General features: G+C 44.4%; 1 protein-coding gene across 1 annotated transcript in view; it reads left to right on the top strand.

The window, feature by feature from the left end:
- Ldlrad4 (low density lipoprotein receptor class A domain containing 4) overlaps nt 1-27,597 on the top strand; it is a 203,232-nt gene that overhangs the window by 16,519 nt on the left and 159,116 nt on the right. Inside the window, exon 2 of the mRNA XM_032885581.1 lies at nt 20,866-21,006. Within this exon, the coding sequence (XP_032741472.1) occupies nt 20,866-21,006 (141 nt within the window). The remainder of the gene's footprint in view (nt 1-20,865; nt 21,007-27,597) is intronic.

Raw genomic sequence — 27,597 nt, 5'->3', positions numbered from 1 at the left:
GTGAGATTTCAGCATCCTGCTCCCGCTGGGCACAGGGTGAGAGGACTTGGAAGGAATTAATTACCCAGGAGCCTTCTACACACAGGATGAGGCATGCATCCTCCACATGATGACTATGAGGGGAAATACGGTTGTTAGGGTGCTAAGATTGGGCATGTGACAAATGAAAATGGATTTGAGTCCTTGACCTCTGAACACCAGACAGTGATCCAGCAATAAAATAAAACGACTGTTTATAGCAGCAGTCTAAGGCCAGGGCTGTAGGCCTTGGCTCTTTGAAGATCACTATAAATTTAACATGACAGTCGGATATGCTGTGCATTAATCTAAGACGTGGAGAACATGGCAATATGGCGATGTTGATTCTAAGATTTTCTTTTGATTTTTCTTGGCACAGTATTTTAGACACCCAAGAATTAATGTGAAAGGGGACGCAGGCTCTGTTTCCTCTCAGTGTCTCCTGCTTGAGTCAAATGATGATCTGAACACAACCCCAGAGAATCTCTGATTTCTGTTCTTATAAGAGTCACACAAATGCAGTGTCTGGTGGGAAAATATAATCCCCCCTCCATTAATTGAGTATGTGATTATCTGGGGTAAATCTGACCGGTGCTACATTACCCCTCCGGGGCTAAGCCTTGCACTGACACTGTAGTTGGATGCAAAGACAAACAAGGCCAGGTATTGCCTTAGTTCATCACTTACATTAATGACCTTGTAGATTTTATTTTCACAATTACCCCAGGGTAACAGAACCTTCTAGAGCTATAGCAATGTGAGTTCTGACCTCCTTCGGAGTAGGTGAACACCCCCAGCTCAAAGAGCCACTGTCTGAGAATACAAAGAACGTAGAAAATTCCATCTCCCTTCCACATAGCAATAACAAACATGCAAAACAAAACAGAAAACGTGTCAGTAACATTGCCTCCCTAAAACAGAAAGGAAGGAAGAATGACTTTGGAACAAGCTGGGCTTACAGGGAAAACAATGTTCATGTGTCATAAGAATTAATATTGTGAACATGGTTATACTCTCACAAGCAATCTAAGGATTCCATACAATTCCCATCAAAATTCCAATGTCATTCTTCACAGAAATGGGAAAAAAATCTTAAAATGTCTATGGAAGCCAAAAGGAGTCCAGATAACCAAAACATTCCTGAGCAAAAGGAATATGTTATAGGCACCGCCATGCCTGATGATAAGTTATTACGGAGCCGTAGGAACAAAACCATCATGGGGCCGGGGAGACAGCTTTGTTGGCAAAAGTGCTTGCCTTGCAAGGATGAGGACGCGAGGCAGAGGCCAAGCACCTTAAAAGCTGGGTGTGGCACTGCATGCTGGCAGTGAGGAGCCAGCCACAGGAAGATGGCTGACTCTTGTGTGCCAGCTAGTCTGGCAGAAAGAGTAAGCGGCAGGTTCGCGGAGGGACCCTGCCTCGAAATCCAAGGTGGAGAATAATGGAGGAAAACTGTTCTGGCCTCGGTATGTGTGCGTGCATCCATACATACCACACATCACACACCACACCTGCACAGCACGGTACTAGCAAAAACACAGACAAGTAGGTTAGTGGAATAGAATACATGTAACATAATGTAAGCATAGTTGCAGACATGTGATTGCCGGCAGTGATGCCAGAATATACATTGGAAACAAGATGGCCTCGTTAACGGCATTGAGAAAGTGGATAGACACACATAGAAGGAAGGGAAGAAACCCATCTCTTACTGTATCAGCTCAATACAGCGGACAAAGACCTTAATGCAAGACCCGGAACTCTGAAACCGTTAGAGGACAAAGCAGGGAACACCCTTGATGGAATCGGCACAGGCAAGGACTCTGATTGGGACTCCAAGCTCTTGGGAAACAGTGACAACAACGGGCACATGGGTCCTCACAAAATTATAACAGCCAAAGAAATTTTACTGGATGAAGAGATGGCATACAGAATGGGAGGAGATCTTTGCTAGCTATTTATCTGACAGAGGATTAATATCTGGAATACACAAAGAGGTACAATGGTGGTGGTGAGGCCACCTCAGAGGGTGGAAAGTCATGCAGGGTCACTGTAGGGAGCGTGTGTAAATTCTTGATGCCCTCTAGGGATCTGTCCTTGAATATAGATGGTTATCGTATCATTTGTGGTTATCCTGCCTATAGATTATTAAATAACTACCCCTCGTTTATTAATACATGTGGGAAGACTTTCAGCTTTTGCAAGAGCAGGCTGCCAACCCATTATATATTACGTGGAACCTTAAACACATTTAAAAGTCTGCGTAAAACCAAAATTTCACTGTTAGTTCTGGGACATTTGCTGTTTTTGCTTAATGCCTGTGATGTTCGCTGATGTATCATTCTGCTTTGTTTGGAAACAAGTTCTAACTATGTATGTAGCCCAGATGCCTCAAGTATACAATGATGCCCAAGATCAATGGTTCTCAACCTTCCTAATGCTGCCACCCTTTAATACAGTTCCTCATGTTGTGGTGACCCCCCAACCATAAAAGTATTTTTGTTGCTACTTCATGACTGTAATTTTGCTACTATTAGGAATCGGAAGGTAAATATCTGATATGCAGGATATCTGATATGTGACCCCTGTGAAAGGGGGTCGCCACCCACAGGTTGAGAAACACTGCATGAGATGCTCTCAGTCTAAGTCCTTCTGCCCCAGTCCTTTTGTTGCTGTACTAACAGGTGTGTGACTGTGTCTGACTCTGTACTAGGTTCCCCTAGTATAAAGGCAAAATGACTTATCAAGAAGCTATCAGGGTTAACACAGAAATCTCCTTAGCGTGCTACTGTCAGGTTAACTGACACACATTTCTATAGCCAGCTCCCAAGACTGGTGCCGATGGAAAGCGGATTGTGTTGGCTACTAGGGGATTTTTGGTCAGGTTCGTGCTTGAAGCTACAATCTAGATGGCATTTGGCTTCTGTGCTGGATAGCGTTATAGCAAATTGACATACACTAAAGTCATTTGTGAGGAAGGAGCCTCAATTAAGAAAATACCCCCTCCCCCTAAAATATGGCTACAGGCAAACCTGTAAGTCATTTTCTTAGTTGATGATTGATGTGGGAGAGCCCAGCCCCAGCCCATTGTGGGCGGTGCCATCCTGGGGGATGGTGGTCCTGGGTTCTGTAAGAAAGCTGACTGAGCAGACCATGGGGAGCAAGCCAGTAAGCAGCACCCCCTCCGTGACTTCTACATCAGCTTCTGCATCCAAGTTCCTACCCTGTGAGAGTTCCTGTCCTCAGCTTCTAATGATGAGCGGTTACATGGAACTGTGAGAAAACAAACCCTTTCCTCCCCAACTTGCGTTAGGTCAGGATGTCTCCTCACCACAATGGGGATCTAACTAAGCCAGGTAGTCTTCATTAACTCAGAAGAAAACTCCTTTATAAGGGAAGAGCAGATTTAGGAGGATAGAATCAAAACCTAAGCACTTGACAGGTATAGGAAATGCCTCACTTATTTTTAAATTGCATGCGATAGAACCTTTAAAACTAGCAAGACACTTGCTAATTGTATTAAGAGCTTGTCAGGAAGTTCTTCATGCATAGCAAGCAGCTGTTTTCCAGGTGAAATCAATTTCTTTATTTTGGCCTGGAACTGAGGGGGGTTGACTCTGGAGTCTCATGCGTGCTAAGCAAGTGCCCCACCATGGGGCAATATCCCAGCACACCTCTCCTCATTCCCTGCCTTTTAATACCTCCCTTTTTTGGATAGTATTATAGGGTAGACTGCAGTCCAGATTGTGCCCAGTGAGATTTCCAGGTTATTGTGTCCCAGAAAGATGGACCAGGGACACAGGGGTAGTGATAGATGAGTAATTTCCAAATGCAGTCGTTGGAAATTAAGGAGAAGCGAGATATTTGAACAGTGTCTCAAATCACTTCAAATATTTATTAATTATAAAAGTCAAATGCTAGCCTGGGAGGTGGTGCTGCAGAACTTTGATCCCAGCACTTGGGAGGCAGGGGCAGGCGGATCTTTGTGAGTTCAAGGCCATCCTGGTCTACAGAACAAGTTCCATGACAGCCAAGGCTACTCAAAGAAACCCTGTCTTGAAAAACTAACAAACAAAACTGTCAAATGCTGTCTCCATGTGGAAGAAACCAATAGACACTAACGGGCTCCCCAGATGTTCTGGGGTGAGCCCAAATTCTCATACTTCTTTGCTTATCCTGAGGCTTCCTGGGATGTTTCTGGCTCTGTGCAGCCATAGCTGCGGGGAACATTCCTGGTGACTGTGGCTGGCTTCTTTGTGCTCCCTGCACTGGAGCATCAAGTTTGTACAGGCAGAAGTGCCGTCCCCATGGCCAGCCATCTCCCCAGCCCCAATTCAATGCTTCTTCCCAGGAATGTCATTGGCTGTAATGGTGTCCGGGAGTGGGAGTATCCATGTAGGTTTTGGCCTAAAGACCTCAGGTAGATCTGTTTAGCACAGATGTATGAATGTTGGGTTTATCATTCTACAAAAATTAAGCATTATCCATGATAGCGCAAATAAGAAAGCAATTATTTTGGCTGTTATTAAGCCAACATTTTAACTTCTGTGTCTACAGAAGTGCCTACTGTCTCCTCTGGGTTCAGGGGCTTCCAACCCACTCAACTTTACCAAGTTTCCTGACATGGTCCACTGCTCCACAGTTTATACATACAACCCAGGCTAGGATTTATTCTGCTTTGGAATCATAGTTTAAGCCGTCAAGCCCTAATACTGAGCTCCGGTGTTTACTTGGCTAGAAATACCCAAGATGAAATGTTGCTCAAGGTGTAGAGCCCGAAGATGGGCCTTCCTTGCCCAGTTACTGCCCACAGCAGTCCTTTGTGACCCCTGATTAACCACTCTCCCATCTTCACAGATGAATGGCTGGCTAAGAAAGCCTTTCAGGATGGGCTGGGTCCATTCTAATGTCAGAATGGGCATTCGTTACTTCTGTTGCTGCTAGAAGACACCTTAGCATCTAATGTCCCAGGTACATACGGGATTCAGTGCAGCCTGGTGGTAATGTGTCAGAAAGATGCCTTCATCGAAGATGCTTCCCAACTGTAGTGGGGGATACCATAGAGGATTTACTTAAGGATTCACTTTAATACAGAGAAAAGCATGCAGTAGTTATTGAGGGGGAATAAACATTGCTTATTAACAGGATCAGACAGATATATCTTTATACCACAGACGTTAGTCTTATGTCCATGTGCAGGTGAGGGGGTAACTCTGCATAATGGAATATTTAAGTTGCTCGTTTTAACACCCTTCCAACCTGTCTGCTTTTGAGTCTTATGTGAATACTTTTTATATATTTTGGCTCTTGTTTCTACATCATTGGTGTCCTGGGATGGATCAGAGCCAGTGGGCAGAAGTTAGGATGGCAGTCTTGACCCTTCTCTTCAGGCTGACGATTCTGCAGCTCTGTCATGATGCTAACACTCTTTCTCCCATATTCTTGGCAATGCACCAAGCCATTGGGGTCAAGGCATAGGACTGGGAGATGATGATTTGAGGGAAATGATTTCTAGCTGTCCCTCAGGTGACAAGCTTTCTTCTAAACTTGCTTTCCCCTCTCCACACATGTGTAGCAAACCCCTAACCCAGGGTCTGTCACATAAAATGTGTTGACTGAAATATAAATAATTGGGTAAATAGCAGCAGGGATAACACACAAGACAGTGAAGGGTGATCTGAAGCTTGGCATGTAGAACAGAAGAGGTAGGTGCTTTGATTTTTAATCGACTGCATGGGATTTAATCTGAACTGCATGGAAACTGTAACTTGCCCCCAGCTATGAGTAAATGAGTCTAGGCATTAGCACCCGGAAGTAAGAGCTATTTGTATGTGCTGGCTAGTTTTCAGGTCAAAGACAGAAGATGGGGTCATCTGGGGAGAAGGACTCATAGTTGAGAAAATGCCTCTGTAGGACTGGCCTACAGGGGCATCATCTTGATTGCTTATTGAAGAGAGAGAGCTCAGGCCACGGTAGAGCCCAGGACATCACCATGCGACCCCTGGGCCAGTGGGCTTGAATGGTAGAAGAAAACACACTGAGCAAGCCGTGGGGAACAAGCACTAAGCAGCATCCCTCCACGGCTCCTGCATGAATTCCTGCCTCCAATTCCTGCCGTGCTGGACTACAACTCTAAGCTGGAATAAACCCTTTCCTCTCCATGTTTTTGGTTGTTAATTTTTTTTCACAGCAATAGAAACTCTAGGACGCCACTAAGAAAACACAAGTGTCTACAGTGCCCATTTCTAGTCTTGGTCCAACCTAGCAGAATTTTTTTTTCTTTCTGAGTCTCCCTTTATCTCGTTTTCACCAGTTTCTGAGCATGGATCTTCGGGTTTTCATTTAGAAGGTGCCACTGACAACCTTTTTGCCTCAGCCTTCCTAGCTTTCTTGTAAGTGTTCTTCTGCGAATCTGCCTCACCCACCTCATTATTTCCTTAATTGCTATTTGTAGAATTCAAAGTATCTTTGCTGATGCAGGGAAGTCAGAAATGTGTGTATTCACATGACCCAGTTCTCATCGGAAAAGCTTTTGCAGCAGATAGACAGACAGACCTGTCAGTACACGGGCACCAGAGACAGACATGCCCTGCCCCATCCTGAGGGAGGCGCATCTCCACTTGCACTAGTGTGATGACGGGTGAACGTCTTGAGATATTTTTAGATATGGAGCTTTAGGCAATAAGTCAACCGGTTTATTCCAACAGAATGGCTGATACATACATTGGTATCCCCTTGTAGACTGAAGACATAACTTCCTGGAAGGAAGGAAGGATTTCCTGGAGGAAATCATTTCAACCATTGTTAAAATTTGCTCTGATTAAGAAATTACCTATACCGGCTGGAGAGATGGCTCAGGGGTTAAGAGCACTGACTCCTCTTCCAGAGGTTCTGAGTTTAATTCCCAGCAACCACATGGTGGCTCATAACCATCTGTAATGAGATGCCCTCTTCTGGTGTGTCTGAAGACAGCTACAGTGTACTTATAATAAATAAATAAATAAATAAATACATAAATAAATGATTGATTGATTGATTGATTCATCGATTGGCTGGTGGAGATGTTTTATTTTATATTAGTCTTTTTTTTTTTTTTTTTTGCTTATAAGCTACCCTGAAGCGTATGGTCACTACTTCCATTTCAGCAGGTAAGCCACAGAAATAAGGGATCCAGTACGGGAAAAGCCTGTGGTAAAATGAAGGGAAAGGTACTGGTTTACCTCCGTCACATCCCGGCAAAGGCTTGGAAAGAGAGGAGGCAAAGAACTGTTTGTGGTAAATGTAGTTCAAAGCATTTTAAAGCTAACGATAATAATTGCAACTGTAAGAAGGGGATGGGGAGGAGGGAGGAGGAGAGAGAGAGAGAGAGAGAGAGAGAGAGAGAGAGAGAGAGAGAGAAAGGAAGAATGAGGAGGGTAGAGATCAGACACAGAAAGCACCAGAGAGCAGGTGCTGACACCAGAGGAGCACCCTGAATATCTATTCACCAAGTTAAATGTTAAGGCAAAAGAATTAAAATACAAAAGGGAAAAATTAAAATGTGATAACGTTACTAATGTAAATGTGATAAAATTAAGATATATGTTGAAAGAGGAGTGACTGTCCCCTTTCTCCTTCACTGAGTGAGGCTGATACTCCACCCCCCCCCAAAACCCAGTTGTCTTTTGTAGTTGAGAAAGTGTTGCTGGTTTTCCCCTGATTTAAAAAGGGATGGCTCCCTTGATGGCTTGACTTCCCATAGGAGGGTCAGCTCCACAGGACACACGCACACGCGTGCACACACACCGTATCCCAGAACCTTCTTCTCTCTTGGGTGCTGCTTAATTGGGTCTTGTGTGTGTGCTTTTCAATACCCAAGGGCTAGGTAAGGGGACAGTGTCCTTGCCTGTGTGTCTTTGCTGCTGGGCGTTTTGCTGCATATAATCTACTCTGGGCTGACGGTCACTTCTAGTGTTTGAAGAGGTAATCAGGCAGAAGCGACAGAATCAAGACAAGTGCAGGATCAAATAAGGTTAAAGATACTTGCTACGAAGGCTTGGGAAGAGAGGAGGCAGGGCGCTGCCGTGGTAAATTTAAAGTCCATTAAAGCTAAGAGTGATCATAGTTTAAAAGGAAAACGAGGGGGCCAGGTTTGACAAGAGGCATCTCTCAGTGATGGTACCCTCTTCCCTCCCAGCCTGGGACAGAGATGGGGAAGGCCAGCAGACACACCGAGTGGCTGCTTCAAAATCTCGGTGTTCATTTTGTTTGTGTAGCATTTGCTTCTGGAGACATCCCTGTGTTGTTCACAGCCCGATGTGGGGCAAGGTTGGAGGAGGAGTTTCTTGCTCCCTGCTCTCACCCAGTGATCTTAAGGAAGCTGGGCTGTAGATCTAACTTACAGTATTTCTGGACTTGTCTGTTTTTCACAAAGGTCCGATCTTGTCCTTCTCTAGTTCTTGCCTTGTTTATGAGTCACAAACTAGGTGTTTTCCTTTCAGAGCCGTGGTGACATAGGCCAATGGCTTTCCTCTCTCTCAGTTGCACCTTCTTTCTCATGGCGGACCCATTTCTTTAGTTCCTGTACCTGTGTGCTCACCCGTGCTGAAAGCATACATTGTAAGTACAGGCAAAATACACAAAGCTCACCCTCAAAGTCCGCAGACCGCTCTCTTTTCTAGTGCTCTTTGATTTGCATTAAATTGAACCAATTATTATTAACAGCCTTTGCTAGTTACAAAAAACACTACTAGCGTTCTGGGCTCAAGTGACTTTGCCAGTGGGCTAGACAGAGAGACAGACCGTTGATAAAAACATAGCAATACATGGGTTGTCATGGGAACACAGGCAGTGATACTTAATTCTGGGTGATGGTGGTGGAGATGCTGGGGAAAGTATCCTAGCTGTGATGTAGAATTCCCTCACATAGAGCTACTGGCTGGTGAGTAGAGACTACACACAAAAGAGGCTAATTTAGGATTGAGTGAAAGCTGGTAAGTGTTATAGTGAAAATGTAACAAAGAACACGGTCTGGGACAGGGGGTGGGCACAGCGCTACCTTTTAAATTGAAAGCATGGGTTGATGATCCCTCCTGTGATCTCAGTGCTTGAATTTGCCCTGGGTAAGAACTGAGCAGAAAAGTGTTAATTTTAGAGGATAATAATGAAACAGTCTTGAAGTCTTTTGTTTATCAGAAACATTGATTATTGGACAAATAGATAAACTAGGAAGTACTTAGTTGGCTTATATCTGAAAAGGGCATGTTCAGGACAAATTTTTTTTTTTTTTTTTTTTTTTTTGGAACCAGAGAGTCTAACTTTCAGTATGTTGTCATTAGTAAGCAATTTATCCCAAAACAGTGGTGTCTGTGATAGAACTCTGCTAGAAGACAAGAGAGTCGCATGTTGTGCTGGCTTAGTTGTATGCTAACTTGACAAGCTATAATCATCTGAGAGGAGGGAGTCTAAATTCATGAATTGCTTCATAAGATTGGGCTATAACACACATGTACAGAATTTTCTTAATTAGCAATTGATGGGTGAGGGCCCAGCCCATTGTGGGTGGTTAGCCCCCGCCCCTTGGCTGGTCCTGGAGTCTATAAATTCGCATGTCGAGCAAGCCGTGGGGAGCAAGTAAGTAAGCAACACTCCTCCATGACCTCTGCAGCAGCTTCTGCCTCTAGAAGCTGGGGTTTCTGCCCAGTTAGCTTCCTTCAGTGGATTATGATTGAGGATATGTAAGCCAAAGAAACCTTTTTCTTCCCAACTTGCTCTGGGTCATGGTGGTTCATCATGGCAATAGGGTTCCAAAGACACACAGTCCCTCCCACAATCAGGGTTGGTTTGGATCGGTGGGGAAGCTCTATGCTCTGCTAACACTGAAAAGGGTAGGGTATCTGCCTTCCCTTTCCTGCCTCCGGAAGCATGAGCATCTGGTATGGTTTTCCACGCACTGCAGCCCTCTAATATGTAAGTTACAGATTCTGGAGACCATCCTTTTACACTCTCGGGAGTCCCCATCTAGAAACAGTTCATTTTAGCAAACGTTCCTTGTTTTGAGACAAGCAGCATTCTTCTCTCAGCGGGACATTGAAGTAATTCATTCGGCATGTTGAAGCCAATTTTAATTATGTCTCAGAAAGTAGGAATTTCCAAGGAAGGACATTTTATAAAGGATAGGTGACAGATGAAGGACACTATAGACACTACAGGAGGCTCAAAGTAAAAAAAAAAAGTGTTTATTTTTTTTTTTAATAATTCCAAGGATAAAGATAACCATCAAAAGTCAAGTTCAGCTACCAGAAATCCATGGATTTCTGGATGGGGAACCATCTTCTTCCTGGCTCCAAGTCTGTCTAGTTCCAGATCAGTCAAATTGTTTCTATTGATAAAGGAAGAGAAACAAGTGGAGAGTTTGAGCATCAACACCCAGTTCTTGGGGTGCTAGAAGCTGCCAGGGAAGGAGCTGCAGGCTGTTTCCCGAGTAAATCATCCAGCACTTTAGCCTGACAATGGGCTTGCTCTGTGTAACACATGAGTGCCTTACTGAGAGGGAACATTGTGATTTAGGAATTAAGCCAGGTTAATTGGGAAGGGACAGATGGGGAAAAGACTAAATATTTATGACATTGTGGGCTAGAGAAGAAATGATTCTGTAAATAAAGAACATAGTTGAAAAAGCTCGTTGGCTATTTATGTTAACATTCTTTCGTGATTTGCTAATATTTTTGTTTCATTTCCTTCTTTTGTCTGCCCCCCCCTTTCCTCTCCTTTTGTGTATAATAAAACATACATTTTCTTAGAGAAGATATTTGCTCAGCTAAAGAAAGATTTCTTCACCCAAATGGGGCATCAGTAATTAATGTGAGAATGATTCTTCCGCTCTTACTTGAACACGGATTTAGACACTGTTTCCTGAATGTTTATTGCACATCCCAAACCATGTTCTAGAGGCCGGGGATTCATCAGTAAAACTGGGCAAAGAAAAGATCCTGCTGCCCTCATGTTGTTTTTGTTCTGGTGTCAAGGTAGAGAATAGCTAGAGAGACAGACAGACAGACAGAATGAACATTAAGCATATGTTTAACTGTGGAGTTAGACTAGTGGGCAATGGAGAATGATGTGGAAAGAGAAGTAACAAGAGCCCAAGTCTGGGTTGTGTTGACATTTGTGTGAGGCATGAGGGAAGTGAGGACATAAGTTAGCTAGGTGCAGGAAAGATGTGCTCCAGGCAGAGGAAAAGCAAGTGTGGGCAAGCCGGCGTCCTAGGTACTCTCACAAGAAGAGAGGAGGGACCAAAGAGTTGATAATCAGGTCAAGTTGGGGGATGAGAGCACTTGGAATTTCACTCTGAACAACATGAAGGCCACTGGAAAATTGGAGAAGAGAGAACTGTCTTGGCGTCCATTTTGGTCCCATTGATTTGTGCCTAGATGGTGGGGGAGGAGGTGGGTGGGTACTTGTGTAGTGACCACTGAAATTAACATTAACCCAGGAACTCCATTTTCCCAAGAGGAATTGGAGATTGAGAGTCTTCCTTGAGGACAAACTAAATATTTAGTGTGAGAGCTGGAGAAAAGCCAGGTTCCCAGGGTCTCGGGATACAATTCTGTCTGCTTCTTTAGTGCCCAGAACATATTCGTTGCCCAGAGCAGTCAGTACTAGATGGGCAATTCATGCATGCATGCATGTGTATCTGACCCATGGTTGCTGGCCAGAAGATTACTGTCACACACTGTATGGGCCTCACTTAGGAACCAAGACTCCTTCCATAAACACCTATGCATCTACAGATTGATCCTACTACCTGGGTGTGGTCCACAAATGCATATAAAAAACGACCCTTGTCAGTGGACAACTCTGGGCTTTCATTGTAATTTATAATATACACTCCTTCCTTTGCAGAGCACCCACAGAAGAAGATTTTGCAAGGTTAACCTCCATGAATGGGTGCTGAATGCTCCTAGTTCTTGTTACACTCAAGTACATTTACATAGAACCTATTAGCAGTTGCCATTAAGGCATTTATGGTTCCTCACACAGTGGTTTGCCTGCCCCTCCCCCAGGAGGTCTGTTTTCCCACATAGCAAACACATCTTGTAACGATGCAAAGGGGACTCTGAGATCCCGACCCTATGATTTTTCTGTCCATTTTGCATAATGCTGGCTGTGTAGTTTTTTCTTTGGACACATCTGTATCTCTGAACTTTATGTTAGTGTGCACAACTGTGTACAGAACATCATTGTGTCTACACACCGCTGTGAAGAGGATACACTGCTACAAAAACAAAAGGATGTATTTTTAAGGGTCACATTGTAGCCATCTTCGAACTTCCTCTGGTCTCAGACGGAGTAAAAGCAAAAATGGGTCATCTGAAAGGCTCCCTGCCTCTCTGGCCTCACAGCTGCCTCAGCTCCTTGTTTCTATTCAAGCAGTGTCCCTGCCCCATAGGATTCCAGACTACGGTCCACAGGAATAGCTCCGGTTCATTTTCTTGACGGAAACGAAACGTCAGTAGCATTTCTCCTGTCAAAATGGGGCGAGGTGGACTAGGGTTTCTATTTGGATGATACTGTAAGAAATAACATACTTTATTATTTCCTTTTAAAATGATTATCTTTAGGAAATTATATAAACTTCTCTGTACGTGTGTGGGCACACATGTGAGATCGGGATAGATCTTTAAGTTGGTTCTCTCCTGCTACCATAAGGGTGCAGGGGATCGGGTCCTCAAGCTTGACTGCTGACACATTTACCCACGGAGCCATCTAGACACCCCCAAACCACTATCTTGATGAATTTAGAAATTAAAAAAAATAATTCTCAGTGATTCTCCAACCCCAAAATGGCTTTTTGTTTCTCCTAATTCTAAGACCATAGGAATCTTAAGGAACGATAAAGTGAGCTCTGACTCAGCCCTTGGAGATGGTGACCGAGGCTCATGTGAGACACACATTTTCTGTGTTCCTTATAGATATGGGTGTACTTTTTTTTTTTTTTTCCAAAAGCATAGAGCTGACGACTTATAATTACCTATTTGCTTTTGGACCTGTGTACTACTCTTTATAGAAAGTCAGTAGGAACACCACCTCACACTTCATGTACACAAAATCACAGAAATAACCTCATTCATTCATTCATTCATTCATTCATTCATTCATTTGAGATGGGGAAAGTATCCCGTGCTGTGTTGAATCATAAGGGACTGTTAGTATTTGGTGGAAAGTTGGGTATGGGTTTGTTGTTGTTGTTGTTTTGTTTTGTTTTGTTTTGTTTTGACTGCTGAAGGGTGGTTGCAGGGCTAGGTTCCCAAATCCTGAGACTTTGACCTTCTAGGGCAAAAGACACACACGTGTCTTTCACTTAACCTTCTCAGATATATTTAGACACCTTAAGGGAATCTTTTCAATATCGTAATGGGAATGATTGTCCACATTGTAAAATAGTTTGAGGGTCTGTTTGTTTTCTTTTCCTTTTAGAGTGGTTTTTCTCTTCTGTGAGGCTTTGCCGCCAGTCTCACCAAATGGGCAAGCAAATGCTGTCTCAGCATATTATAGTCATCTTCCCCAGGGCACCGTAGCACTCAAGGATAGGACTTTTATTAAATGTTTGTGGGGCAACTTTATTATGCAAGCACAAAGGGAATCAAACTTTCCCCTTCGAAGCCTGTCTTTGAGTGAGGATGGTGTCAGGAGAGATTCCTCTGCCTCTGTGGTGTATGCTGGCAGGGTACACTGGCAGGGTGGAGGGCTTGCTGAGGTGTGGAAACGTCTGTTTTATTTTCTTTTGTGCTGCCCGAGAGGTGAATGCTGATAGGACTCTGCCTATTAGACCCCTCCCATGTTTTTCAGCAAGCATACTTTGTATTAAAACATTTCACGGTGCCGTGTGTGTGTGTGTGTGTGTGTGTGTGTGTGTGTGTGTGTGTGTGTTCATCCTTGCTCTCCGAATGCTACAGAGAGCTGGCAGTTAAAAAGCTTTGCCCTAGAGATGAATACCTTCTCATTTCTCAAGATTCTCAAGGCTTTATCTTCAAATTTAGCTAAGTCATCATGGAGGGCGGGTGGGGGGTGGTGGTGGTGGTGGTAATGGGGAGCTGCTATTGGGCTTCCACATAGTGAGCGCTCCAACATTCCAGCCCCACTGAAGACTGTCCTAGGAAGTAATAATATGGTCAACCTTATTTGATAAAATTAATATTTAAGATCATCTCCATGTTCTTGTACAGCTCTCTTTAATAAAGAGAGGGGCAGATCCTCTGAAGTAGTAGAAGTAGAAAAAACTGTCTGCCTCATTGGAGGATTTATTGCTAGGGGTGAGCAAGGGGTTCATGACCATGTCCTGAGATGCTGTGCTTTAATGGGTGCCCTCTTCCTGTTCCCTGTATTTTGGTTCGTTTCTTATTCATTATACATCTCAATTGTTGAACTCTATTCTTATTATAGGAGATTTTCTACCTTGTAGCAGAATAGGCAGTATAGATTTATATTAAAGTCCATAAGGTATTTGGGTTTCTGTAATTAGACCTATAAGCATGCATGGGTTATGGTAAAATTATTCATTTTTAATTTTAGGAACTTATTATTTTAAATTTTGTATTACTGTGTGTGTGTGCATGTGTGTGTGTGTGTGCATGTGTGTGTGTGTGTGTGCATGTGTGTGTGTGTGTGTGTGTGTGTGTGTAAGGCAGAAGACAACTGGCTGGAGTCAGGTTTTTTTCTTCCACCTGGGTAGAGGGTCTTCAATTAAAGGCATCAGGGCTGGCAGCGAGCGCCTCAACCCACTGAGTCATCTTGCCAGCCCAGGAGCCTGTCATTTCCTGCACTTTGCTAACAGCTGTGTAGTCTCTTTGTCCCCCCCCCACCCCCCACCCCCCAGTCCCTCACCAAGGTAAGGCCACTGAGAAGGTTCCCCATTACTTACACGTTACAGGCTTTGGTGTCGATGGTGTAGCCAGAATCACTGCAGGTTTGTGAATGGTAGATGTGTGAAGCAAATGAGTCCGTGTTGCTGTATGAATTTTAACAGGAATAGCTCACGTAGGTTCCTCTGCCAATTCTCGAAAAAGGCCGACTTCACAGCTGAGAGCTAGCTGCACAGAGGGCCCTATTTTGTGATTGAGAATCCATCTGTGAAAACAAGACTTTAAATGAGTGTAAGAAAAACCAAGAACAACTTTTTTGTTGCCTTTTAACTACGAGAATGTTGACTCTACCAAATGGATTAAATTCAGACCCGCAAAGCAGATTTCTCCTCCCGTTCTGCTTTGGGTTTAGAATGCTCAGATTCTTAGGCTCCTGGTCCTGTTGTTAAAAAAAAAAGCTATTTTTCCAGTGTTTTGGAATTAACATAAACACTACTTTATTCTATTTCTGTTCTGGTGTCTGGATCTAAAGTCCTCCTTTTTTCTAGAAGTTTACAAAATATTAGCAAACTTTTTCCTAATCGTACATTTTCTTTCTACATGGCATGTCTCTACTGATTAATACGTTTATGCATAATTAGAATGACATCCATGGTTTTAAAAAGTTATTTTTTCTCAATTTGATTGAAAAATTATTCTTCAACTTTGGGTAGCCCGGTGTTATCTTTTAGGTTCCTATCAACATTAAACTATGAATCTCTAAGAAAATCTAAGACCCTGAAAAGAATTCATCAAAGTTTTATATAGAGATGTAGGAAAAAAACCCCCATATTTGGAAAGAATTTTATTATTACCATATCAATCACATCCATTTAAATTTGTCGTTTTCATTAGTGTTTTCTGTTGTTGATAACACATGTGTACGTGCAATGACAGGTATGTAAAAGTCAGGACAACGGCTGGAGTTGCCTCTCTGCTCACCCCCCGGGTGGGTTCTGGGACCCAGGTCACCAAGCTGGGCCTCAAGCTTCAGGCCACTGAGCCATCTTGGCAGCACCCACTTTAGCAATTTTTATAAGAAATCAAGGAGAATGGTGGCACAAAGAAATGCTATTTTCTTCATTTGAAAATTTATTTTTCTTGAAAAGAAGAGGAGTTATCTAAATATCATTGATTTTTTTTTACCACTGGTTTCTGAGTCCATTTCACATGCTGCATATGAAATCACGGTGGCTTTGTCATCCAAATGTTTCTAATATTTTTTTTGTTTCTAATATTTGATAATCATTTGTTTCTCTAAGCTATAGATAGGTTGGAATGCTCAACGAGGTCCAGAAAGAATAGGCAAAATTCTACATAAGAGTACTTTGTTTATGTTGAATTAGTAATTAATAAACCCTGTTGTGGGCTACTTCCTGCCTCAATGGTTTCTGTTCCTGAGTGAAAGACACATACACACATACGCACGCACGCCCACACACATACACGCACCCACACACACATACACACACCCACATATACATACACACACTCACACACACATACACACGCATGGACACACACACACGCACGGACACACACATGCACGGACACACACAAATACACACACACACACACACACACACACACACACACACACACACTTTATATTTTAATATGCCCTAGGCAGCATGCTAGCTGCCTAAGCTCCATGTTTCTAGAATCTACCTCCTGCCAATAATTCCGAGTTATTACTTTCTAACTTCTGTGTTCCATCTCGGCTGCTTCAGACCCATTCGTGCAGATCTCTGGGCTGTGCTTTCTTGGCCCAGAGCCCAGGGCACTCTCCTTGCTTCCCTACCCCATGACAGCCTCTGTGTCTCTCTTCCCTCCACACTCGCCTAAAGCATGACGGATCTCCTTCCCACTCCAGGTCCCAAGCCCAGGAACTCCTAAAATCCTGCCATCCTCCCCAGCTATTGGCTGCTGGCATCTTTATTGACCAATCAGAACCAAGTGGGGGCAGGTTCCCAGAAGCTATGTGCAGATCCACTCATATAGACAGTTTTTTTGGGGGGCAGGGAACATAATTATCATTTATAATACAAGCGGCTATAGTCTATCTTCCTTATTTGGTTTGAGTTTTATATCTTTGAAAATACAGCCTAGTTCTGATGTGTGAGTGTAGTTTGGGAAGCAAAGTACATTGGTTCCTGTACTTTAGCCTTATGGATCCTGAAGTGCTGTGGTCCCTGGGTTTCTGAACTATCCTACCGTCAGAAAAGAAACCGTGGGCTCTGTATCCAAGAATTATCTAAGTACGTGCATGTTTAATTTTTTTTAAAAAATAAATGAACAAAACACCATTAAATATTTTAGTAAAATATTCTGAGCCAAAGAGAGGGCTTCATATGAGCTGCCCACTTCTTGGGGGCCAGAATTGATTGTCATCAGAGCTGCTCAAAGGAACTCTAAAGTCACCTGTTGTTTTAGGCTGTACTTCAAGCCAGTGAGAGCAGTACCCTGGGCTGGTACGCAGGCATCAATAGTTTTGAAAGACGCTTAGCTGATTCCTGTGGTGAGTCTTCTCTTAGGGTTGTTAATGTACTTGTTAGAGGGTCAGAACATGTGCGGTTTGGGGTAGGAAAGTACAGTGGAGATGGCCTTTGTAGGAGAGCTTGGGTCATGTTGGAAGCTGGCCTCCGTCAATGCTGGACTTGCCAACCTCAACAGATGCTCTCCTCTGCTCTGAAATTTCACCCCAGCGTTCCCATTAAAGTTTAATACTCAGTTGCTTTATAGACCATTTTTTAAAGTATTTTCCTACAGCACACGAAGAGCTAATAAATTCAGGTGTCTATTTATTTTGATTCGAGTGGCCATGTGACAGACTCTTAGTTTGATGTTTGACTAAAGACTGGGTCACCGAGAAGTTTGGGATTATGTGGATGCGAAAGCTCATGGGTTGATACTGTTATCTAGTGAGGAAAAGCTTGCTGAGCAGGTCATAGCACAAGCCCTCCCAGGGCACTGTTGAGGCTTACTTCAGAAAACAAGCTGTTTTGACAGTTCGTATGGGTAGGCATGCTCACCATAGGTGATCACACACGTTCAGAAAGCGGAGCTTGAAGCAGAGACAGCCTGGTAGAGAGGGAGGTGAAGTAAGTGTGGGTCTGAGGAAGCTGTGATAGAGTGCTGGTGGGCGGCCTGGCCCTCCTTGTGAGTGTTAGGTTCCTTCTGCCAGCCTCACAGACTGGGTGTCCCACATATGGGCTTCTCACGAGGCTCAGATTTTCACTTATTCAGTTGTCGAACACATCTGGTATTCACTGAGTTCCTGTTACAGACTGGCTAGCCCAACAGAGGATGCAAGGAAGAAATGTGTGACCTTGGAGGGATCAGTTCACATTTCTACTTTATTTGGTGTGTGTGCATGTGCGCATGTGTGTGTGTACGTATGTATTTGTGTGCATATATATGTATATATGTGTGTGTACATATGTATTTGTGTGCATATATACATACACACATATATATATGTATGTATGTATATATATTCCCACTTCTCAGTGACAGTGTGCCTGCATGTGTGGAGGCCTGAGGCCCACATTCCATGTCTTGCTCGAACCTCCTACATTATCATTGTCATCATTATTATTTTGACATGGACTCTCTCACTGGCCTGAAACAGACTCATTGATCAGGCTGTCTGGACAGCAAGCAGGTAAAGGCCTTCCTCTCCCTTGTTGGTATTTCAGGTACACAGTATCATTTGCAGTCTTGTACATGGTTGCAAGGATCCAAATTCGGGTGGTCACACTTTGCAGCAAGATCAGCAAACATTTTACCCACTGAACCATCTCCCCAGCCCCAAACCTTCACATTCTTTTTGAGAATTCATGCTGTAAATTTATATAGCAGCTAGTTTCTCCGTTCGTCTGTCCATCTATTCATGCAATCATCCATCCATCTATCCATCCATCCATCCATCCATCCATCCATCCATCCATCCATCCATTATCCATCCATCTATCTATCTATCTATCTATCTATCTATCTATCTATCTATCTATCTATCTATCTGCCTATCTATCTATCTATCTATCTGCCTATCATTTGCCTATCATTTGCCTATCATTTGCCTATCATCTGCCTATCATCTGCCTATCATCTGCCTATCTGCCTATCTGCCTATCTATCCATCCATCTGCCTATCTATCTATCTGCCTATCTATCTGCCTATCTATCTATCTATCCATCCATCCATCCATCCATCTATCTATCCATCCCTATCTATCTATCTATCTATCTATCACAGATTCTAATTATGTAGCCAAGCCTAGCTTTAGACTCACATCCTTGTGCCTCGCTCTCCCAAGTGCTGAGATGACAGGCGTGTACCACCCTGCCTGGTGTGCCATCCTCATGCTTCCCTGTCCCCGTCTACAAGTCATTGAGTACCGGCCGTAGGAGTAAATGAGTCTACCTTATGCAGTTATATTTTCTCACCGTTTTAAGGCTCCTCGTGAACTTGAAGATGGTGGTCTGGCTTTAGAGCTTTTAAACTCTAACAACTGCAGATTCTTCTGTTCGTGTTTGGCCTTTTTGGTAACACTAGAACACTTGTGTTTGGCTTCTTTGTTCTTTCCGTGCTTGGCGTTCATCTGAAGTCCAATATTTCTTTTGGTAAGGAAGATAAATTCTTCCCTCGACATTTCCTTTTTTCCATTAAGTTAAAGGTTGTCACTTCATAAATGAGATTTCAAACATCTGGATTCTAATATTTGCACCGTGCAGGATGATAGCATTCAGCTCTAACCACATCTGCACAACGGAACCTGATCACATTCAGCACAGTTTCTGACTTAGGTGCTGTGGCCAATGAAAAGCTTGTGAAATGAATGCACTTGGATTCTGTTCCCCTGTCATTTTGCACAAGGTCAGGGGCTGAGTGTTTTTTCCGATATCCTCTCAGATTGTGACCAAATGGAAAAATTATGGTGCCCCTCTCACAGAGGCTCACAAACATTCTTTTGACTTCCGCTCTTTGTGACAGGTACTATTTTCTCGAAGACTGTAGCTGTCCTCTCAGATGGTCTCAGCTAGTGAAACTCTGTTCATGATTAGCAGAGCTGGGAAGACATTGGCGGGCTGTGCAGTCTTTTATTTGAAATTTTATTTTAGTGGAAAGTTTGGAGTTGAAATGACTCGACACTTGATCCAGGTCTACTGCTCTTACTTGAGACAGGAAGAGGCGTTGGCAACTGAGGTAACTTGTGACTCTTGCTGAAGCACCTTCTATTGGCCATTTACCCCATGTGCCTTCTCTTGATCTCTGTGTTTACCTAAGAGTCCAAGGTGATATCCATGAGTGTTTATACGACTGATTATATTTTGATGTATAATCTCTTTTAATTGCTTAAATTTCTTTCAATTAAAATCTCCTTTAATTGCTTAAAATTGTTTAACCTAGAAGTTTTATTTCTAAAATCCCACTTTAGTGGTTTTATTTTCAAATACAGATTTGTATAGCTCAGATATCCTGTGTCCAGTATAACCAACAGGGATGTGGGGGTGGGCTCTGTATTATTTTTTAATCTGTCAGTTTGGCCTTCCATACCCATGCTTCTTAGGTCATAGAGCCCCACGATTGTTCCTGTTTTATATTATAAAATATTGATTTTATCATATATATATGCTGTTAGAGTGTGGGAAGCCGTCAAGGTTAGTTTGAAGCAGAATAACTCTCCTAGGGCAAGCAATGGAAGGAAGAGAGCAACTGCGTATTCATTTGTGGGTAGCACTATGCCGCAGGCAGGCCTCAGAGTGCTGTGTTGCAAAGCAAGACCAGCCTCATCTAGATGGCCCTTCTGAGTCCAGTTTCCTGGGACCTCCAGATAATCCCAGTTCTCAAATCCTCATGGCGTGCACCTGGGAGGCGGTGGGTGGGGCAGCCATGGCGGTAACAACTTGTAAGCACCAATCGAGCACTGACTGCCTCATGCTTTGTCTTGTGCTTTTCCAGAGTGCAAATTCACCTGCACCAGCGGTAAATGCTTGTATCTTGGTTCTCTGGTCTGTAACCAACAGAACGACTGTGGGGACAACAGTGACGAAGAGAACTGTCTCCTGGTGACTGAACATCCACCGCCGGGCATCTTCAACTGTAAGTCCCTCTGACTCACCCTTGTGGCATTGTGTCTTGATGGTATTCTGAGGCAGACGGGAGGTGGACATGTCGTGCATTCTGGTTAAGGAAAGAGACGTGCGTTTTCACCAAGGTTTGCTTTCAGGATGGAGGACAGCAGGTTTGTAAGAGGGAGAGCTCCGTGTGTGGTCCTGCAGGTGGGCACCAGAGCCTTGGTTTGTAGCGGGGAGCCTTGGTTTGTAGCGGGTCTTCGCTGTTATTTCTAGAAGCCCCAGTTGATTCCAAGAAGCCGCACATCTGTGTTCTTCATACAGCTTCAGAGAGTTCTTTGAATGTATAAGTTCGTAAGTGTATATTTTGAAATAGGAGAAGACAGGTCTTTTACATGAGACTTTCGAAGGTTCTGGTCATACGTTTGCTATTAGATACCAAATGGAAATAAAATGTGTTGGGTATTTCCAAGTAGGATTCCCCAGAGCAGAAGCTTGGAATAGCATCTTAAAGTTGAAAAATGTGAGATCAGAAATCTGAAATTCACTGGTTTGGGGGGAGGGGTCCTATGATGATCATGAGGAGGAAAGAGGAGAAATGCAGTTTGAAACACTACTCGGTTCTGTCAGAAGAGTAGTGTGTTGTCATCTGACTTCCCGTGAACCAAATGAAGCAGGTTGAAGGTGAGACTCTTCATATCCGTCCACCTAGGGAGAATGGTTATGATGCTGGCCCTGCTGTGTTCAGACTTCCCCGATGCTTCCCCAAGACCCAGGTTGGCATTGGAGGCTTGGTCTCCAGCTCATGCATGGTACAATCTCGAAGTGGTTAACTTACAGACTTGGAGCCTCATTAGGGCTACTTTGCCATTCTTAAGGAGATGTTGGGACCCTGGCTTCTCCTCTTTTTTTTGGCTTCTTTTATTGTTATTGTTTTGAGACAGGTTTCCACTATGTAGCCCAGGCTAGCCTCAAACTCATAGCAGCCCTCCTTCCTGCCTCAGGATCCTACATGTCTAGATTCTAGATGTGAGCCAGCACGCCCAGCTCCCTTAGCTTTCTTGCTGCTATGATGTGAGCACTGTTGGTCTACAGTTTTGCTTTCCAATATGTCTGCCTTGGCACAGCCCCAACGGCAATGGAGACAGCTGCCCATGGATTTAAACCTCTGAAAACTGAACCAGAATAAACCAGTTTGTCATTCGGATTGTTCGTTCTAAAGTACTTGTTGTGGTGATTTGAGGCTAAGAGGTGTAATCCTCTTCATGGGGGTCCCAACGGAGGTCGATCATTTCAGGGTACGCTCAGCCTTTCTTCCTAACTGTACTGGTATCATTTGGAGGCATTACGTTTGGCAGTGGGGGATGGGGAGATGGCTCCAGAGGTTTAGAACGCTTGCTACTCTTGTAGAGGTCCTGCTCTTCCCAGCACCCACGGCAGATGACAATTGTCTTTAACTCCAGTTTCAGGGGTTCTGATGGCCTCTTCTGATCTCCATGGACACCAGGCATATACACAGAATGCATACTGATAGTCAAGACAGTCATGCACATGAAATAAATATTTCTTCAGTTAAAATGTTGTGTGGGAATTAGTCTGCAAGATGCAATTACTGTAAATTTGGAGAGGGCCTAAGAAAACAAAAACCATATATATACATTTTTTTTTCTCTATCCCTACTGCATTATACTACTTTTAAGGAGAAAACTATGTATGGCCCTAATGTAAAAATAACTCTGCTCTGGTGAGTTTTAAGCCTGCTGTCTGTGCTTGCCAAATCCAGGAGTCTCTGTGTTTGTTTTCTTAAGATATTTTTGTTTGTATTATCATTTTGAATTTTATTTCAGTTTTAAAACACGAGGGTTCCTTGTTGCGGTTGTACTTGCCCATGTGTAAGTGGGTAACTTATCCATACAGGCCATACGGGTGGAAGGCCCCAGGCTGACACTGGCTGTCTTCTTCAGTTGCTTCTCCAACTCATTCTTTTTCAGTGTCTTTCCCTGAGTTCGTAGCCCGCCATGTTGGCTGGTTCGTGAGCCCCTGAGTTCCCCTTATCTCTACCCCTGATCACAACACTGGGGTTACATATGTGAACGTGATGTCACATCTGCCTTTAATGTGGATGTTGGGAATCCCAAATCAGATCCTGCTTGCTCAGTAAGCCCTTGACCCCCTGAGCCACCTCTCCAGCTCCCGAATTTCTTTATATCAACTGTTTTTCAAGTTCTGTCTTTATAGGCTGAGAAGACACTTCTCAAGGTCAGGGTGGGCCCTGCATTGCCCTTAGTACTGGACTTGGGTTTTTCTTCGGTCATGTGTGTTTGCTAGATTTGTATAATGCCGCTCCCTGTATGGAATGGCCCAGCCTGTCCAGCCTCTCTTTTTCTGCTTATGGATAGTCTGATATATTTGTCAGCTGGCGAAGGGAGGAGGACACAGGGTGGAGGGTGCTAGAGGGATTGGGAACTGGGTGGGGACTATCTCTCTGAAGCAGGCAGCAAGCCAAAAGACTAAGTACACTCAGGACCTTCGTCTCTGCCTTTTACATGAATCTGGAAAAGTATTTTTGAGCCCCACATCGAAACCATAAAATGTTTTTTCTTCTTCTCCCTTTCTCTACTGTGCTGGGAATTGAAATCTAGGACCTTACACATTCCAGGCAAGCAGTCCACCCCTGAGCTACGCACCCAGTTCTCTTTTGTTTTGAGGCACGGTCTTGCTACTAAAGCTTCCTATGCGGCCTTTAACTGTAGTTCTGGTTGGTGTTGAACAGGCGATCTTGAACTATGTAGCCTCAACCTCCCAAGTAGCTAGGATTACTGGCCTGTATCACCAGGCTGGTTAAATGTGCTTTGAATAAGTGTCTTTCTTTCCAACTAGACTGCTGGAGCGTTGGGGTCCCACTAACAGCTTTCTTTGCAGTCATTAGGTTGTCTCTATCTGTGCCCCAGAGCCCACGTTTGAGCAATTAGGGTACAAGAATGATTGTTGCGTGCACTACAGGGGAAATGGGTGATCCAAGTGACTCACTTCAAACCTTCCAAGGCTTCAGTGCTTGGTGAATACAAATTTGTTCCAAGGTAGACTGGGGGGTGAGGATCCTGGTCCTAGGACTTTCTTGGCAGCTAGGCAGGTTGCTTTTGCATAAGGAAGGAACTAAATCCCCATAAGGCTCAGATTTAGGTATTTATGAAATGGACGCAGTTTCTGACCTGTAAGATTGCACACGGATTGAATGGAAGACATGGGAAGTGTGGACTACGTGACTGAGTTGTCTTCTCTCCCATCCCGCCCTCCTCTTCCTCTCCCCCTCCCCCCCCATTCCTGCTCCTCTTCCTCAGATATTGCATGAGTATCCATCCCTTGGGGAACTGAATCACCATAGCTTTATCTGACGTGTCTTCAGTGTCACACATATGTAGTATGTCATATGTTTCTAGGTGTCCAAGAACGAGCGCATCCCCAGAAGTCAGTGTCTCCTACTGACTTTGTCTCCTGGAGAAATTCCCTAGGAACGAATGATATCAGGTGAAGGTGCTTGTGGACTGGCGGGGGACTCCCTGTGTGCTGCTCTCCTGAAGCACCAGAGGGGGAAGGGCATCTGTCCTGTAAGGAACGCTCCCCTGACCTGTTGCTGGCTGGTCTGTTCCTAGGGATTGGATATTTCTAGAGAGGTCGTAGTTGCTTCTGTTCCTCTTTCCTGAGAGGGTAATCTGATAGGGACCGTGTGTATGCATCCTCCCAACCCGTCATAACTCAGAGCAAATGAGAATTGGCATCTACCAACATCTGTGTCCTGTGTCCTGGAGTCTCTCTTTTGTGATTTCAATGGGCAGCTCGTACCTTTTATTGGGCCATCTATGGTGCATTTCTGGAGATGTGCCTTTTGCAGAGGGCCAACTCCATAAATAAGTTTTACCATCCTTCCCATCTGGAGGAAATTAAAGGACGGCAGGAATTCTTGTTTTGTGTGGTGCACACCACATGAGCATACACACATGTGCACTCATGTACTTTCACACATGTGCATGCACACACACACACACACACATCTGCACACACACAAAACAAAACCAACAACCAAACATACCTAGGAGCTCTTATTTTTGACACTATTTAGAAACAGTTGGCTCATTTGACCTGCTCTGTTCCCTTAAAGAAAATGCTGAATATTCTGACATTTGATACTTAAAGTGGAGCAAAGTGGGACCTTCTGGATATCCAGATGAACCAAATCAATTTTTTGCCTCTGCCCTTGGCTTCAGGTATTTTCACCAGTGTTCAGACATCTCAGATATCTCTGTTTCTCATGTGATAATGTTTAGCATGAATTAAGGTTAGACAGAAAATCCCACTGTTGCTTGTGGTCAGCCATGTGAATGGTCTCTTTAACGCCTTTCTGTAGCTTTTCCTTCCAGTAGGTTTTGGAACCTGGGTCCAGGCATAGCTGGTTTCATCTGCCCTCTCTCTACTCAGATAACTGCTACCAGATTCTCATCAACTGAGGCTAGTTTATTCTTCTGTGAAGCCTTAGAGTTTTGCACAGATGTGGAAGGCTAGACTAGCATTGATTATCTCAAGGGAGTTAACACAAGAGAGTTTCCAGACGCACCTTTCAGTGGGGGAGAGGACAGACCAAACTCTCGGCCTTTTCGGTACTTTACTTTGGCTGTTCTACTGAAGTAGTGTAGTACACCTGAGTACTCCATGTACAAATGAGATGGGTTATTAAACGTTTAGTAACGTCTTCTCTGGCCACTGGACTAGGTGTTATGGAAGAATGAGGAAAACGGATCTAGTGTTGCGAGTGAGAAGGGAAGCACGGAGAAAGATGACAACGAGTGAACATCGGCAGTGATGGATGATTGGCCATTGTGTGTGGTTTAGAAGTGAAGACAGAATCAGCTGCTTTCACTGATCATGATGGCTTCTGGAAGGAGGCAGTCAGGGCTTCAACCAGCAGGAACATGGAATAGCAGTGAGGGTGGTGTCATCCTGGACAGAAACAAGGCAGCCTGACCCAAGAAGGTGGCCCTACAGTGAGGGCCGGGGAGCATTGGGAGAAAGAGTTGGAAACTGGGCTGGGGCCAGAGAGGAGCCAGTGTGGGATGCTGTATAGGACTTTGGCATGTGGTCTGCTGTGTCCCAGAGCTGAAGCGAGCTGGTCTCGATGTACTGAGCTCTCCACAGCAAACCAGCCACGTGCCACCTCAGTGTCCCATTCAGCTGGGAGTTTCCTGGTGCACCGTCCTGTCACAGCAGCTCAGTGGGGGAGAACTGAGCTCCTACGGCCTTCTAGACACTGTGGTCTATTCAGCTTGGTGAGGGCTGCACATCTCAGTCTGAAGCAATCACTACTGCGGGGTCTGTGCCACTGACCTGCCGAGGAAGCCCGGAGTTGAAAAGTACCGGCTGTCAGCAGGAAGGATCTCTCACCTTCAGCTCCAGTGGAATTTCCAATTAACCGGAAGGATCCAACTCAGGGAAAAGTGGGGATCACAGCAGCTACCCTCCCCACCAGAGGCATGAGCTGTTTCTCTCGCCATAGGTGGCTTCATAAAACCAACCTCACAATCAAATGAACCAAAGCCGGGGGTTCCCAATTAAGCCAGCATTTCGACTTCTAAACTTCTTCCTGAAAGCACCCTCAACCCCAGCTCAGTTGCAGTAATAACACAATAAGAGATAACCCGAGCCAACTGCTTTCCTTCCCAAGCCAGCTTTCTCTTCCCTGGGTTCTCTCAGAGACACCCCAGTGTCCTCAGGCACCAAGCGGAAACTACCATCTGGTATACCCTATGCTTTCAGGTATCTTCGTCCATGAGAACTTTGGACCCTACAGAAAAGCTACTATGACTAGGGCTTACAGTTGCTAGACCTATATGTTTTTTCTATAATTATCGCCGTTCTTCATATTATCAAATATCCCAATAGAGTGTGCAAGCTTGTCTCCCTTGTATCTGGGTTTCTGTTCTCTTAATCGCTTTGTCAGCACTGTAAAGTCATGGGTTTCATGACAACGGCTGCTTCATAATACACGGTGTGCTTGTTGATCCTGTGCCCTACTCTCCTTCCCCATCTCCATGCCTCCCTTCCTGATGGTTCTCTTCCTTTCCCTAGTACCCCAACCCTGGCCTTTTACTTTCAAATTGTGTTTTAGTTTGTTCTGTATACAGTTTGTTTGAATTAGAATCCAAAGCCCAAACATCGTGGTGGTGGTGGTGGTGGTGGTGGTGGTGTGTGGTGGGTGGTGGTGGTGGTGTTGGTGTTTGGGGGGTTGGGGATGGTGGGGTGGGGGGGGGGGTGGGGGTGTGGGTGGGGGGTGGTCTAGGTTGTGGTTGGTGGTGGTGGTGGTGTGGGGTTTTGGGTGGTTGGTGGTGGTGGTGGCGGTGTGGTGGTGGTGGTGTGGGTGGTGGGTGGTTGTTGTTGTTGGTGGTGGTGGTGTGTGGTGTGTGGTGTGTGGTGTGTGGTGTGTGGTGTGTGGTGTGTGGTGTGTGTGTGTGCATGTGTGTGTGCATCTGTGTGTGTGCTGGCACGTGTGTGTGTGCGTGCCTGTGTGTGTACACATCTGTGTGTATGTGTGTGTGGGGTGTGTGTACACATCTGTGTGTGTGTGTGT

This window comes from Rattus rattus, chromosome 15 (assembly GCF_011064425.1).
Source record: "Rattus rattus isolate New Zealand chromosome 15, Rrattus_CSIRO_v1, whole genome shotgun sequence".
NCBI lineage: Eukaryota > Metazoa > Chordata > Mammalia > Rodentia > Muridae > Rattus > Rattus rattus.
The sequence above is the reverse complement of the archived record's forward strand: the minus strand, read 5'-3'. Positions and strand labels throughout refer to the sequence as shown.